At 43.7% G+C, this 17,312-nt stretch overlaps 1 protein-coding gene across 1 annotated transcript in view; it reads right to left on the bottom strand.

Moving 5' to 3' along the window:
- The window catches only part of ENPP6 (ectonucleotide pyrophosphatase/phosphodiesterase 6), a 125,975-nt gene that overhangs the window by 27,858 nt on the left and 80,805 nt on the right, over nucleotides 1–17,312 (bottom strand). The window contains exons 3-5 of the mRNA XM_011959555.1: nucleotides 10,145–10,256; nucleotides 1,121–1,262; nucleotides 225–404 (exon numbers count right to left, since the gene is read on the bottom strand). Of these exons, the coding sequence (XP_011814945.1) occupies nucleotides 225–404; nucleotides 1,121–1,262; nucleotides 10,145–10,256 (434 nt within the window). The remainder of the gene's footprint in view (nucleotides 1–224; nucleotides 405–1,120; nucleotides 1,263–10,144; nucleotides 10,257–17,312) is intronic.

Here is a 17,312-nt window from a genome sequence, read left to right as displayed (position 1 = left end):
CCTGTAATCCCAGCTACTCGGGAGGCTGAGGCAGGAGAATCACTTGAACCTGGGAGGCGGAGGTTGTGGTGAGCTGAGATCACACCATTGCATTCCAGCCTGGGCAACAAGAATGAAACTCTGCCTCAAAAAAAAAAAAAAAACTACAAGGAGAGGACACAGTAGAAAGTGGCGATACACGAGGGCCCACATGGCCCCCTGCACCCCCTACGGGGCTGTCTTGCCTCAGAGTGCTTCCCAGGGGCCGGCCAAAGGCTCACAACAGGTCCGCGGTCCTTCACTTGCTGCAGGTCGTTCAGGCTGATGTACTTATTCAGCTCAATCACTTTGTCCATCCAGAAAATGTCGGTCATTCCGTGATCCGAGAAAATGACGACGTTCAGGCGGTCCTGCAGGCCCCGCTCCTGTGGGGTGGGAAAAGGCAGCCATTATGGCACTCAGAGAGGCTCATACACTCAGAAGACTTTGTCAACTGCAAACGATAGGAGAAAGGCTATCTTCTCAGTTCTGTGTTTAATCATCTACTATTTTGCCCTGGTGAGACCCAGTTCAAAACCCACAACAGAAGCCCTTTGCAGAGGGGACTGTGAGGCTCAGTCCCGTTCAATTCGTGCTGATACCTGACACAGTACTTTCAGCTTTTTAAGATCGACCCTCTGTTTGCATCTTCTTTGGCTCTTTCAACAAACTTGTGTGCTTATTTGAGAACTATCACGTGCCCATGTTGCAGATGTACAGGATAAAGCACAGGAAGGTAAAGCAAAGGCAAAAACAAAACCAAACACTTGTAGTCATTCAGCAAAAGCACGAGGTAGAATCAGCACTGGAACCTGTCTACAGGCCCAGCTGCTACCAAACTTATTAGGATTCCACAGAGCTGGGTATCTCTCCAGCTGAGCCAGGCGAGAAGGCACACCTAGGTCCATCTTTCTCACTGGCCTGGCTATGGAACAAGGGATCGCTTGGTACCGCAGGAGGCATTGTGTGAAGCAAAGGGACTCGTCAAAGCCTGTGCTGGCCCCGTCAGCCTTTAGCAACAAGAGGGAAGATGTTGACAGGCGTGACTGTGGAGGAGACAAACAGAGAGAAGGCCAGGCCAGGTGTCTTTGCTTCAGGTCACCTGGATCCACTTGGTCATGTACTTCAGGACAGTGTCTACAGCCTTGAGGGCATCTTTCCTCTGCGGGGATGCGGGCCCGTAGTGGTGGCCTTCCACGTCGATGCGCTCATGGTATATGGCTGCCAGGTCGGCCCGGCCACTCCTGGAGGGACAGAGGAGAGAGGCATAGGTGAGGGAGGCCCCTGCCAGTTTGCTCCCTTATCACCCCCATAGCACTCTGCGAAGGTGTTCACACTCTCCGAAACCTTGTCCCTGGGCCAGGCAAAGCCAATACCCTAAAATAAATGAGGTCAGATCTCCAAGGGAAACACACACTGAACCAAGAATTACTGGTCCTGAGCACCTTGGTGGTTAAAGATTTCTCTTCATGCCTTGGAGAGGGGGAAGATGTGATAACAGGCCAAGGATAGTTATTGCTGCATCCTCGCCGCCTGCTGTCACCAGGTCAGAAACACTGGAAGCTGTTATTTAAATAACTACTGTTCAGTCATTGCTGGACTCTAAATGAAGCACTATATCGTGGGCCTAATTGGTTGGCCGGGATAAGAACGGCATTTCCACAGCAACTCTGCAGGAGGCAAACAGGTGAGTGTTCGGGGCCTGGCGTCTGTGGACTCCCTCGGACGGACACTTGTTCTATGGGGGCATGTGAGGGGTTAGTTCCAATGTAGATATTGAGTGAATTCCAGCAGTGACCACACCTCTAGGGGCCCAGGAAGACCCAGTTCTGACAAAACTCCCCTTCTTGGTTAGAGTATTGATGGTAAAAATCCAAGCTGTTTCACCCTCATTCTTGGGTTAAGAAGGACTGGGAGCGAGCGATCTAAATTGGATTAGGAAGCTTGCAGAGTCCACGAGAGGGGAGGAATAACGTGGAATGTTCTCTCTGTCCTTCCCACAGTGTTTCCACTGTGACTCCCTCCCCAGTGCTGGTTTTTCCACAACTTCCACACAAAGCACCTGAAATGGATCAGGGTGATGATGACGATGGTGATGGTGATGATGATGATGATGATGTTAGCAGTGACTAACAAAAGATGCAGCAATGGAAAAGGAATTAAAGCTCATTTCCCTGCTTGGAGTCTACACGGGTTAATAACTAATACTCGTGGCGGATTTTAAACATACACATGTGCGCACCCAGATGAAGTAGCACGGCCTCCTCTGATGTGGCCTCCCCAGTACTTAAAACATGAGGAATTAAAGAATGTATCCTGGAGCCCGCAGGGCCTCGGACCTTGCCGTCCACAGGGGATGGAAAACAGCACCACGGTGGCTCAGAGAGCTCCGTCTGCCCGTCCGTCACTAAACCACTCCTGCTCACCATTCAGGTCCCTGGAGAGATACTGCCTCTTCCAGGAAGCTTCCTCTGGTGCCCTGCGGCTAGACTGAGCAGCCCTGTGTGTGTTCCCATAGCACCCTGGGTTCACTTCTGGGCCATGACTTTTCATACTGTGCAGTAATTGCCCACTTATGTGTCCTTTTCCCTGTCTAAATTGTGAGATTCGTTCACTGTAGGAGCCAGGATGCATTGTCCATCGTATCTGAGCTCTAGCCTGGCATTTGGCACACAGCAAGAGCACTGTTAACTGCCCTGTAACTGTATAATCACAGTCAGTGCTCAGTACATGACAGCTCCTATGGGTCAGGCATTACACTGAGAGCTTTTACACATATTATCTTATTTAAACTTCAAACAGCCATGAAAGGTAGGAATGTCCTGAACAGAGAGTACAAGACAGTTCCTGGCATCACACAGCTAGTAAGAGATGGACTGGGATTCAAACCCTGCTGCAGCACTCCCAGCCCCAGAGCACAACCACTGCATACTCTGGAGGAACTCAGTAACCTGCCCATGCCAACTGACAAACATTCTGCTTAGTCTTCATGATCTTTTCGAAATGGATCTTATTCTCTTACGAGAATCCTACCAACTCCTGGAAGGCTAGGTGAGAGACAGGCGAGAGGGTGACAGTGACATCAAGTCTCTTTCCTTTCTGCACGCTCAGTGCTCTGTCTGTGGGTTGAATAGGCCTCCCACGGCTGTCACTGCAGTGAAAAGTATCCTCATAGAAAAGCACTTACAGGTTTCATAGATGAGGAAATAGGCCTAAGAGGGTTCAAGATGTCACTTAAGGCCTCACAGACCTCTGAGACACAGCTAGAACCAGAAATGCAAGCCATCAAATCTCCAAAGTCAGGATACTTCTAACTCTAGCGAACTGGGCCTTTGAGCATCCACACGCACTGCATCCGCTCAACTGGGAGCAAGTCCCAAGAATGTTCACCTGGCATCTTCCTTCATCTTCCTTCATCACAGTCAAACCTGCAAGAGGCACATTCTTTACATGCCCTCCCGGGTGCCCTGAGGTGAACTTCATTCACAGTTTTGAGGACACATGGGTTTCAAGTTAAACGAAATTGCTAGTTGAATGTTCTTTTCTCTTTTTAGAATAAAACAAACTGCCCCCTGGTTAAAAAGACCCTTTACCACCCTCCTCCACATTGTGGATTGGATTAGGTTATTATTTAGGTGTTTCTCATGAATGGCATTATCCTTATTCATACTCACTAATGTGTGCGTGACTAATCCAAACTCCTTCTGCCTCTATAGATAGCAGAGAATAAAAAGTCACTGTAAGGTCCCACAAGTGTGTAGGTGGTTGGTAAAATAGACAGTAGCATTGTCACACATGTGCCAAAACTCTTTCAAGGCCCAGGTTCATTAGACTGATAGGCTGATGGCACTTCTGCCATCGCAATCTTTGAACATAGTGAAACTTCCATAAACTCTGTCCTTTGGATAAGCCTCAGCATTTCACTGCTTTAGGTACGTGCACGTGTAGCATTTCAGATGTGCCTGTTCACACAGTATGGCATCTGTTTAGGTGTCCACACTTCCAGAGTGGGCTTCTGTGTAGGGAAAAACCCGATTAAATTCAGTGGTGACTTACTACAGTGAAGAGTTTTCATGAATACAGTTTACCATTGCATTAAAGTTTAATGAATGGACTAATTCTAGGTCTCTTCATGTTAGATGTCACACCTTAGTGCAGCACTCACTGTCCTGGTTTCTTTAAGGCTATTACCGTATTCACAAACCTCCACATCAGCCATTATGTATGACACTTTACCTGATGGCTTTTGGTCAGGAAGCTGTCAACCCCAGATGCTGGGAATCCTGGATTTGGGATGCTCGTGATTCAGGGATTATACACTTGTCTTTTGTGAAAGGATTACACGTTGACATTTCATTGACTCATTAGACCCTGTGTCTTCAAGGGCTGAGACCTCTTGCCTATCTAGTTTAGCTGACAGATGCTTGCTTGCCAGCTGTTTTCCACGTGGATCTTATTTCCATCCCAGGTCAGCTCATTTGCAATGAATTGGTTGGGTGAGGAGTGACAAGTGGCCATGCCTGCCCATCTACTACTGGCCATTGACAGCCCTAAGGTCCAGGAACCATTCCAGAAGGACATGTGGCCCCAGCACTGTTACCTGAGGGCTGCAAGGGGTTCCTAGCCCTGGTGTTTCAGGGACACCTGAGTCTCCCATCACCTGTCCCTATTTCTTTGCCATGTAAAAAGTTCTTAATATTCTTTCCATTTTTCTTACTAAAGTGGGTGACTATTGAGAAAAATGATCCAAAACTTAGAAATAAAGCCTACAGTATGATTGCCTGTCTTTTCAGTGCCGTGGTGAGCACTGTCTAATAAGCTTGCTTGAGTCACCAGACTGAACTACTGATTGGAGTTCAGACTCTAGAAACCTAGCTGTTAACTTGTAGGAAACTGATAAGATGAAAATTATTTTTGTCTGATGGAGAAAGCAGCTCTAACGTTATGGTTTGATTATCCTCCATATTATCAAGCATATCTGCATCAAACAACAATTATCCCTCATCATTCTCCATCCTTCTGTTTCTTGATGTGTGTGTGTGTGTGTCTCATTTGCTCCTTATAAGCAGCTCCTGATTCCCCTCAGCAAGAAACTACATTGAACCTTGGCATATTCCTCATACCCAGATGTACTGAGCCCATAACAAGTCTTAATTTTGAAAATTCTCTTTTGACAGGGTCATTGGAACCAGACCAATCTGGGATCAAACTCTGGCTTCTCTTCGAACTAACCTCGAGGCCTCAGATGAATGGCAAGATTATCTCCAAGCCTCCATTTCCCCATCTGAAAAACCTACTTGATAGGTTTGGCTGTGTCCCCACCCAAATCTCATCTTGAATTGTAGCTCCCAGAGTCCCCATGTGTCGTGGGAAGGATCCAGTGGGAGATGATTGGAGCATGGGAGTGGTTGCCCTCATGCTGCTATTCTCATGATCGTGAGTGAGTTCTCATGAGATCTAATGGTTTTGTAAAGGGCTTTCCCCCTTTTGCTTGGCACTTCTCCTTGTTGCTGCCATGTGAAGAAGGATGTGTCTGCTTTCCCTTCTGCCATGATTGTAAGTTTCCTGAGACCTCCTCAGCCCTGTAGAACTGCGAATCAATGAAATCTCTTTTCTTTATAAATTACCCAGTCTTAGGTATGTCTTTATTAGCAGCACGAGAATGAACTGATACACTACTCCAAGGGTAACATGGTGTATTAAACAAGCTGATGTGTATAAAGCACTTGGCACATAGTGAAAGTGAGGGGAGGGGAAAGAAATGTCTCCCATTTCTCTCTTCCGTCCAGGTGGCCCTAGATCGCTTTTCCTGAGTATGTGGCTGAGCAGGGAGGAGGAGCCAGTCTCCTAGCCCCAGCCTGATTCCAGCTCCTTCTTCCCTGTACTCCACAGGGAGGAGGGACCAGGCCAGGACAGGGGAGCTGGCTCCCTGGTGGCCTGTGGAAAGAGTTGTGTCATCCATTCCTTCATTAGTACAGGCACCACTGAGGCTCTGGGATCCTGAAGGCAATCCTTTTGAGCTGTCTGCAGTAGCCTGGAGCTTGACAAAGGATTATGTCTCTACACAGCCTATGGCTGTGCCCACTGGTCCTGCAGCCCAGTTGTTTCCTGACTGACACTTTTGTGAGGCTGCACAGTGAGTCTGCTATACAAGCCTGGAAGCAGTTGCCCAGCCCACTGTGACTGCCCCCTGCCCTCCTCCACCCACCCCATGAGCCATTCAAGGCTTATTTCAGCTTTAGCACCATGCACCTTTTCCTGCCCACTGAACCACGAATATCCTGCAAATAGGACTTCCTGGAGGATGGGAGTAAGTCATGCAGATCACAAACCCTGTTTCCTTTTCAGCCAGGGTAAAGGGCCGTGTGTCGGGGGCGCTGCCTGCAGAGCGCCATGTGTGATGGGAGGCACACGGCTCCAGTGTCTGGGCTGCAGGCTGCAGACACATGACGCCTGAGCAGGGTGCAGAACCCCAGGCTTTAGGATGGCCCCAAAGAGGAGACTTGCAAAGGGCCGCATCTGGACTCCCTGTCACTGTCTCAATTTCAGGGTGTCTTAGAAGTGTGAGCTGGCAGAGACCAGGGTGAAGGACTGAGGAGGACCCAAGGTGGGCCTCCAGAGACTAGGCCCTAAGCTGCTGTGGAAAGAGCTGGGCTCTGGCTCCACCACTGGCTGGCTTGTGAGGTCCAAGGAGAAGTATTTAACCTTCAGAGAGCCAGAGACCTCTTTTGTAAGGCGGGGAGAGCAATGCCTACATGATACCGTGGACATGAGCACCAAGTGGGTTACTGGAAATAAAGCCCATTGACACAATACTAGCCGATGGCTGTTAAAGCACTAATTCCCTTCCCTCCTCCTTTTCCCTACTCTAGAAATTGTCCAAGTTCAAAGGTGGCATTACACAAGAATATGTCTGGGGTCAGTAATGCGTTGTGAACACTGGAAGTCAGGGCCTGGATCAAACTTGGACGAGGGATTATCCTTCCCACCGCAGGCTGACCTGGATCCTCTGCTGAAATGTCCCTGGGCAGATCTCTGTGTTCAAGATCTTAACAGCCTCTCCAGCTTTCTGTCAAAGCCCGTCTATCCTGGGTTCCATTCTCTCTGTCTCTCAAGCTAATAGCAAAGTGGATTAAAAAAAGACACTCTGTGAGTCTTGTAGTGACTTGGAGAAATGTGAGTATGTGTTTGGACACTCATGTATGAAAACTCCAAGTGCTCCTCAAATTATAGTTAGGAATTTGCAGTAGAGCTGAAGAGAAGTCAAGAGGTGAGCTGTGGCATTCTAGATACGCTCCTCTTTTAGGGGTCTCTGATGGACAGATCAATAACCCTACATCTTTGTTAGACACACATACCAAGAGACTTAATGATTCCTTTGAGCTACATGATTGCATGGATAAGCTATTACGGGCAAAGTGCTCTTGACTGGTCTAGACTGTTCTAGACTGGACATCTTCCTCACTCACCTCATTCCTGAAAGGGACAAAGGTTAGATTTCTTTCAAAGAAAAATGTTCACCCACAACTTTCAGGCCTTTATTCTTCTTTGTAAGAAGGTAACGAGACATGCTCTAATAATAACACTCAGGTTGGCTGAAGGAGGGGCTTCCTGTGTCTTCAGGGGAGGCCCAAGTCATCTCACTGTCTTCCACAGGTAGTATCATCCAGCCTATTATTATTCTTTTCTTTCTCTCATGTCAAGAGCTGCCTAGCTTTAGAGATAGTGGGTCTCCATCTTTCCACCTACTACCTAAAGGGGCTGTTTCTGGTGGCCCTGTTAACTTTGGCAATATGAAGACCCCATGAGACAAGCGCACTGGCCTGGTTTCCATCCAACCCAGGCCTTCACTGCTTCAGGGGTATCATTCTTATTGCGAACCATGTGAATGCCAACCCATGGAGCTCAAGGCCATCTACATGGAACACAATATAAATATGTGGAGCTGGGCAGTATGGTAATGCCAGGGCACATTAGGTGGAGGTGGAGGTCTAGCTGGGGACACTTTTCTGGGCTTCCGGTTCTTCGTAGCCTTTTCTTCCTAGTGGAACCTAATACCTATGATAGACACACACTCATACCCCACCATCACCACTGCCGCCGCCACCACCACCAAAACCTTCACCATTCCTAAATGTTCTCCAAGGTAAGGATGCATTTCCATAGCTTCTCTTTTTTTTTTTTTTTTTTTTTTGAGACGGAGTCTTGCTCTGTCGCCCAGGCTGGAGTGCAGTGGCCGGATCTCAGCTCACTGCAAGCTCCGCTTCCCAGGTTCCCGCCATTCTCCTGCCTCAGCCTCCAGAGTAGCTGGGACTACAGGTGCCCGCCACCTCGCCCGGCTAGTTTTTTGTATTTTTAGTAGAGACGGGGTTTCACCATGTTAGCCAGGATGGTCTCGATCTCCTGACCTCGTGATCCACCCGTCTCGGCCTCCCAAAGTTCTGGGATTACAGGCTTGAGCCACCGCGCCTGGCCAGATTTCCATAGCTTCTCTAGAGGAAACAGAGCCCAGCACTTATTCCCTGCCACATGCTGGTGTCTCTCAGGACAGGGAAGTCTGCTTAAACTGGCCAGCTAGTAGGCCAGTGCCAATCTGGGATTCTCATGGCTGTGCGATCTGTGCTCATCCCCCTGTGAATCACTGGGTGGTACAAAGTGACAATCCGTCGGCCGTTAAGATAAAATGAATGCAAAAAGGATGACATTGCCAGACTGTTGGGTTATTTGGAGGTATTTGTATGGCAACTCTAATCCAAATTTTCATATTTGGCACAGCCATGGGCTGTAGGGATGGCTGGCATTCTGGATATGTTGGAAACAGCATTGGTTAGACACAGAGCAATGTCCAAGTGCCAGCCCCGCTCATCTGCTGCACATGCGGTGCTATTCTGCTTCACTCGCACAAAAGTAGACTGCAGTGCAATATCCAGCTCATCTTTGTGTGGTTCTCCAGCACTCACGGACAAGTACTTCTCCATTTCGATGTATTTTAAACCTGTTTTCTCTCTGACCTGTCAATGAGAGCATGAACCTTTATGTGCCTCCACCTCCCTGGACCCTCTTGATAGGTTTCATGGAAGTGGAATCATTCTAAGAAGCAGTGAAGGCAGGGTGCCGTTTTCTGCTTTCGCTGCTCTGTGGGGGTGGCTGCTGTTTGCCATGGTGTGGGAGGGGCGTGGCAAGAAGAAAATCCATGATAGGTCAGCTCTGGATCTGAGGCGGTCTTCGTGACAGGCCATTTCACGTGGCTCGTGCTAGTGCTCTGTACACTGTGCCCTGGGTAAGTTGGTTCTCGGATATGCCCAGTTTGAAACCAGGCTCCTTTTCTTGGCGGGAATGAAGGTTCCGTCCCCAGTCTCTTTGCTCTGATTATGGCAGGTCTTCTGCCTGAGGCACCCAGGAAACCCATTCAGTAGCCACAGTGACCTCAAGTCCGCTCCTGGAAACTCAAGAGCCCCCAACATCCACAGCCTCTCAGTTGCCGATCTCTACTTAATGCAAACTCCCACTTGGGCTCCCACCTTGATTTCTGCTTCCAGAGATTTCTGAGACTGACTTGAGGCTTTGTCCTGAACTGTCTTGATCAGTTTCCTTGCCAGTCTTTCATGTGCTATACAAGACAGCATTACTAATTCCTACATTTTTCCAATTGTGTGTCATGGTTCCATGTGGGAGGGAGAAAACCGATTCTGCGTTCTAATATACCCATGAGTTTTGTACATTTCCAAGAAAGGGGTAGGGTAGGCAATTTTCCCACACTTATTTGACCACATATCCTTCCTTTTTGCCAAATACTTATTAGTACCTTCAGAGACACAATTGGTCACTGAATCATGCTTAAGGAAATGATGCCATTTATATTGTTTCTCCATTGTTTAACAACATCAAAAAGGAGGTTCAAACCCTTAGGGATTTTCCTGCTCTCAATTCAACATTTCCAGAGATTGCCCCTGCCCAAAATCACTTGCTCGCAGTTACTCCCTACTAGCAGCTAGCAGTCACCACACAAGAGGCTCACCAACTTTCTGAGACATTATTTCACCACCACCAAGCCCTCTTAATTCACTTTAGGATCCATGATCAGTCCTGGAAACAAGGAAGAAAATGGTGTATTTGGGACACTTACTTGAAGGAGTCAAGAGCATCGCTGACTGCATTGGCAAAATTGATATCCGTTGGGACATTTTTATATTCTAGGCAGTAGGTGGGTCTGACACCCAGAATCTCAACCTCACAGCCTGAGAAGGAAAAAGATGGTAAATAGTTACTCTCTTCAATAAGCAAGGTCAAGTTATGAGCCTATTTCAGGAAGCAAACACCATTAGTCAAAATAAAAAATAAAAATGTGTTTTTTTATGAACTAAAATAACTTATTGCTAATAGGTGGTGTATTCAACTGCAATTTTGCATAACTGGAGCAGAGGTTCTCAAATGTCACTCCTATGCAACACTGGTGTCCCATGTCAGAGATTGGCAAAAATTAGACAACAACTATCTTTCCCAATTTGAAACAAAACACAATTAATCAATATATACAAATACCTCAACTGAAAGTTTCTTCAATAGATTTTTCATGAATCTAAGTCTTTCACGAAAGTCTTCTAGTGTACCTTTGCCTTTTTTAGAATCAAATATTAGGTAGTATCTGATTAGTCAGAAGATTATAAAATAAATATTTCACTATCCTGTGGCATTATACAAAAGCTAACTGGACTTAGAGGTACTCTATCAAATTGGCAAGCTAAAAATCAGTGAGTTCAAGCAGGAGGTCTGAGCCACATCTTTGCCTCGCCCAAAACAGAGTGAAAGAATCAAACTCATTCCGACGTGAACAGACTCAGCTTTTCTGCCCCAGACTCCTGGACAAGTAGAAGTAGTTGCTCTGCAGAGGAGACACTCATCCATATTAGGAGAACATAGAACAGGAGAGGGATGTGCCCATCTCGGTTTCCGCTAGTTAGGTAAATATTTATTGGGCACTTACTATGACCTAGTCACTATGTTCAGACACAGGAAACAGAAATGCATCAGGTAGGATCTCCTTCCGGGAGCATCCCAGAGTTTAGTCTAGTGGGAGGGGACACAGGAAAGCAGCGTAGTATGTGAAGTAAGGTGCATAATTCCTGGGTGTTGTGGGAATCAGATGAAGGGCCCTGATTTCAGGCATCACTTCCTCCTGAAAGCCTTCCTCAGGTCCCAATGTTGGGCTCAGTTTTGTAGATTTAGCCACGGCAATGGGATGCAGGTGGGCTGGGAGGACGTTCCAGGCCAAGGCAGCAGCTTGACCAAACGTTCAGAGAATTTCTGAGCAATACTGTATGTGTAGAGAACCGTAAGTACCATAAAATGCCAGACAATGATGCCAGGAGACCAGATGCTCCTCTTTCTTGTAGCCCAGGGAAAATGATTTCCAAGGTGAGGTAAGTAAAAGTGGGACAAAGAGGGAGTGCAGGAGGAAGGAGTCTCTGTCAGGAAGCACATCAACCCCACCCTTGGGAACACCTGCCAGCTGGTTACAGCCGTTTTAAAAGACAATAGGGCAGCCTCCAGAAAGCATCCCTTCATCTGGCATACTATAGCAAGATTTGGGTGTGTCGTCGGAGACCCTAGTGCTTTCTGCTTGATATGTTGGGTTCAGGGCGAGCAAGGGCCCCTACAACAACTGGGACAGAATTAGAAGGCACGAAGCTTCCTTTTCCAAAACATGTTTTTTTGAGAGGAAAAAATAGGCTAGGTGACCCAGAAATAAATACTGCTCATGACTTCCAGGAAAATATTCATTAGAGTAAGAAATGTCAGTGGAATCTTGAATGACTATATCACTTTAGATACCAGTGTTTTATTGTTGAAGGTGATTTGTGAATTGTTATTGCTCTTTCCAAGCTATTTTTTCTGTATCCGCCTTGTGCTCAGTGCCAGAAACCCCAAGGCAAATAAGATATCACCTACCCTTTAAAAGTTTAACAGGCATGTACAATGTGACCAGGTGTCTGCTTCTAGCATCTCTGACACATCTGTATGTAAATTTTAAGTAATGCAGGTATGATCATGGTTTTGAAGATAAAAGAAATGGCATTCTTTTTTGGTGTTTGCACGTAATATAAAACTGTAAATGTTTTTGGTATGAGCAATAATAAATATGTCTGTTAATGTTATCAAACAGATGTTCTCTTAATATTTCTATATAAATAAAATGAATCTGGACCTAACACTGGCATAGTAATACAGTTCACTTGAGAAATTTACCCTTGCTTCAGGTTAAAGTAGAATACAAACTATTTTTATTGATTAATTACATGTAAAATTCTATAGTACAGGTGGAGGCAGGATATGTCAAAGTAGAGCTATTGTTACAGTGCTATGGAATTCTTTATTTTCAAAAACTATAATTAATTTTAATTTAACCAAACATCATGGCAGCAGCCTACAGTGGCTACCTAGGCTAAAGGTAGGATAGGAGAATCGAGAGAAATTCCCCCAAAGTACACAAACTCTTCACTGAGTGCAAAGCAACAGTTCATCAAAGACTAAGGACATACATCAGAGTGGAAAGGGATCTTCCAACTTGCAGAAAGCTGTAGATAATGCTGGAAAGAAAAAGAATTCCTCAGTGACTCAGGAAGCTGGCAGCATGAATTCTCTATGTAAAGCACTGGACAAATGGCAAGACTTGCTAAAGTGATCATCCCTATCATTTCTCACCTGTGACACTGGTGGGAAAATGAATCTAACTAAATCTTCAAGAAAGCCCAGAGCCAGCTCAACTACAAATTAGATTGATTTGGATGCCACCCTAGAAGAATGAAATAGGAAGAAATAGGGTCTTTCTGAGGAAAATATTATTTACCATATTATCTCTGTTGTTCTTTCTCACACAATGTCCAACATACAATAAAAAATCATGAAACATGTTAAAAACAGTAAAATGTGCCCCATAATTAAGAGAAAAAATAATCAACAGAATCAGATCCATAGATGGCACAATTGTCAGTGAGAAAGGTTAAACATAAAATACATTTTTAAAAAAGATTATTGACTAAAGCAAAATCAGTAACAATATATTATGGACTTTACAGCATATGTAAAAGTAAAACATATGATAAGAACATAAAAAGTGCATATGTGGACAAATGGCATTATATAATAAAATTTTAAAACTCTCATGTCATTTGTGAAGTTATATTATTTTAAAGTAGACATAAATAAGTTATAGATGTGTGTTGAAATGTCTAGAATAACCATTAGGAAAAAAACACAATGAAATCTAAGATTGATAAAGAAGATATGATAGAATTCTAAAAGTACTCAATCAGTGAGAAAAAGACAGGAAAGGAGAAACAAAGGAACAAAACCAGTTAAGACAAATAAAAAAACAGTATGAAGATGAGAGTTTTAAACTCTACAATATCAATAATTACATCAAATATAAATGGACTAAATTTGTTTTTAAAAGGCAGAGGTGGGTCAGACTGAATAAAAAAGCAAGACTCGAGGTCATGAGTTTGAGACTGGCCTGGCCAGTGAGGTGAAACCCTGACTCTATTAAAAATATAAAATTAACCAGGTGTAGTACTGCATGCCTGTATTCCCAGCTACTTGAGAGGCTGAGGCAGGAGAATCCTTTGAACCCAGGGAGTGGAGGTTGCAGTGAGCTGAGATTGTGCCATTGCACTTCAGCCTGGGCAACGAGAGCGAAACTCCGTATCAAAATAAATTTTAAAAAATCGTTAAGCCTAAGTGATAACTATTAAGGTAGTTATGTGAAAATATTTTATGGAAGAATAAGGTGTATACTTAGCATTTTTAATGTAATAATTTGGGTCTAAAGTTCCAAATTATGTCAACAAAAATTGGGAGACAGTGCCAGAGAAGGAAGAGAAAGCATTTTCATTGTCGATGAAAGAAAGGGATGGTCAATATACAATGTTTCATTCTAGATATTGATTTAAAAGATTTGAATATACAGAACAGTTGTATGCATAGCTTTCGAGTCATCAAGGAAAAAAACATAAAAAATTGATCAAATATCAAAGCACATAAAAGTGAATAAAAGGAAGCAACCAGGAAGCATTAATACTGAATGAACAAAAAAGGAGAAAACCAAATACATTAATTTCAAAATTATTGGGAATAGATTAAACTCTACTTTTTTTTTGAGGTGGAGTCTCACTCTATCACTCAGGCTGGAGTGCAGTGGTATGATTTCGGCTCACTGCAACTTCCAACTCTCGGGTTCAAGCAATTCTCCCACCTCAACCTCCCGAGTAGTTGGGATTACAGGCATGTGCCACCATGCCTGGCAAATTTTTGCATTTTTAGTAGACATGAAGTTTCACCATGATGGTCAGGCTGGTCTCAGACTCCTGACCTCAAGTGGTGTGCCTGCCTCGGCCTCTCAAACTGCTAGAATTACAGGCATGAGCCACCATGCCTGGGCGGTTAAACTATTTTTAAAGAATGTCAAGATGATGTAAGAAATAAAATCCAACTTTAAACTATTTACAAAATGCACATTTGAAATAAAATGACACAGAAAGAATAGATATAAAAGAATAGGCAAAAAAAAAAAAAACCCAAAAGTAAATTAAAAAATCAGATTTGTCAATAGTATTATAGTAAATTATGGCATTGAAAACCTAAAACAGCTATAAATATACATAAATAATTATGAATGTATATGATTGTTTACATATAATAAAAACCTGCACACACAAAAAATCTTGGAAACATAAAGTGCAAAATTGCAACTTGGTGGAAAACCTTCATGACAGTTCAAGATATAAAGAATAAATACAAAGATAGAGAATTCGAATGTTAGTGTCAATAGGCTGGATTCAATAGATACTGAAAAGTTTGTCTTATTAGCATAGAATGTGCATTCTTTTCAAATATAACTGTTGAAAAAACTGATCATATTCTGATCAAAAAGAAAACCTCAGTAACTTCCAAAAAGCAGAATTTTTGTAGGCCACAATGCATACTATCTGATCAAGGATAATAAAATTAGGAATTAGTCATGATACTTAACTACCAATAAATCTAACTGCCTATATTAGAAAGAAACCTTTATGTTACTTGGTGTAAAGAGGAAATGAAAACTTCACTGACAGTCTAGTTATTAACAACAGTGAAAACTCTACATTTTTCAAAACTTCAAGGGATGCATTTTCATTTAAGTGAGAAGCAAATCAGGAATGCTATCATCACCGCTGTAATTTATTATTATTACTGTTATAGAGCTTCTCAAACAGGAAAAAGAAATAAGAAACGAACGCTGGAAATCAGGAGGCATATGAGTGTTCCTCTATTGGAATGTTTTAAAAACTTTTTGTCTGTAATTTGTGGCAAAAGGAATTGACATAGTACAAAAACAACCCCCCAACATACACACACACACACACACACACACACACACACACACACACTCCAGAAACAAAATTTCACCAAATTATAGGCAATGTACATGAATACTTTATTCTTCTATTCTGTTCTGTGTTTTTAAAAAATGCTTATTAGCAACCCATAAGCTGGTTTCAACTTGGATTTTGGGCTCACTGTCATCCATTGAGACTAACGTTGTTACAAAACTCAGACAACTTCTATGGTCTACATGCTTTGCCTAGCAAACCACTGCTAGAAACATACTCTAAAAAAATAAAGTTGTATATACAAGCATCTTTATTACAATGTTATTTATAAAATTGAGAAGCAATTTAAACATTTGATAATAGAGGTATGGTTAAATTATAGCATATCCACATAATGAAGTACTATGCAGGCATTAAAATAATGATGTCATTTTATTTAGTGACATAATATTTTGAAAGAAAAAAGCTACAAAATAGTGTATAATGGAAGATCTCCTTTTTGGAAGTATTTAAAGCAGATTTATGTCCAAAAAAGAGTAGAAGTAAATACAACAAAATAGACACAATTTTGATGACTGGTTTGGTGGAGACTTTTTTGGTTGATTGAAGTGATTCCAAACTCCCTTCTCTGTTTCTATTTTGCAGAATGTAAAGAGGAAAACTTCCTCACTTCCTCAGGTCCCCTTGTGGGCAGGAATTGTTATTTGGCTTAGAAGTGGCATTGAGATTGGATGTGGAGCTTAGGGTGGGAAGCTTTGCCTCTCATGAAAGACAAGGTGTACTGCTGGCCAAGCTACTCTCTTCTTCAGTTTGGGATGCGGTTGTGAGGGCAGGATCCCTGGGCCTGCAGCAACTGCCTTGAAACTATATGGCAAGCATGAGGATAAGCCAATGTGCTGAAACGGGCAAGGGATATAAAGAGCCTGGGTTTTGGCCGGGCATGGTGGCTCACACCTGTAATCTCAGCACTTTGGGAGGCTGAGGCAGGCGGATCACGAGGTCAGGAGATCAAGACCATCCTGGCTAACATGGTGAAACCCCGTCTCTACAAAAAAATACAAAAAATTAGCCGGGCGTGGTGGCGGTGCCGGTAGTTTCAGCTACTCCGGAGGCTGAGGAGGAGAACGGCGGGAGCCCGGGAGGCCGAGCTTGCAGTGAGTTGAGATCCCGCCACTGCGCTCCAGCCTGGGTGACAGAGTGAGACTCCGTCTCAAAAGAAAACAGAGCCTGGGTTTTAAAAATGACGTTGGTAAGTGTCTGAACCACATAAAGCACTCCTTGTTACATGACACAAATCAGATTCTATATCACTTGCAGCAGACAAGTCCTAACTGACAGAGAGAGACAGTGGCGACTTTCTGTTCTTATTATTACTTACCTGAATGCAGCTAACTTTTCTAAAATAAATGTTGCTTTTGTCATAAGAAACCAAAACTTACTTTTTAGTGTTAACTTCCAACTGCCTTGTAATATGCCAGTTAGGACACAGAAGTTCCGTTGTATGACTGTATCACTATTTATCCATCCTAAAGTTGTTGAACATTTGGGTCATTGCCAGTGTTCACATACAGTAGATAATGCCAACAGAAACATTTCTGTACACTTTCTTTGCTGCACATAGGAATGCATATCTGTTAGCATACACGCATGAAGAGAAGAGCTAGATTTGGGGAATGCATACAGTCAACTTTATAAGATAATGTCAAAGAGTTTTGTAAAGCTGTTGTATCAACTTGCTTCCACCAGCACTCTCTTTTCCCTTCCTTCCTTCCTTCTTCCTTCCTTCCCTCCTTCTCTCCCTCCCTCCCTCCTTCCTTCCTTCCTTCCTCCCTCCCTGTCTCTTTCTTTCTTTCTTTCTTTCTTTCTTTCTTTCTTTCTTTCTTTCTTTCTTTCTTTCTTTCTTTCTTTCTTTCTTTCTTTCTTTCT

Source organism: Colobus angolensis, unplaced genomic scaffold (assembly GCF_000951035.1).
Source record: "Colobus angolensis palliatus isolate OR3802 unplaced genomic scaffold, Cang.pa_1.0 Scaffold5, whole genome shotgun sequence".
NCBI classification, from domain to species: domain Eukaryota; kingdom Metazoa; phylum Chordata; class Mammalia; order Primates; family Cercopithecidae; genus Colobus; species Colobus angolensis.
Note: the sequence above shows the minus strand (reverse complement) of the source record. Positions and strands in the feature narration are given on the sequence as shown.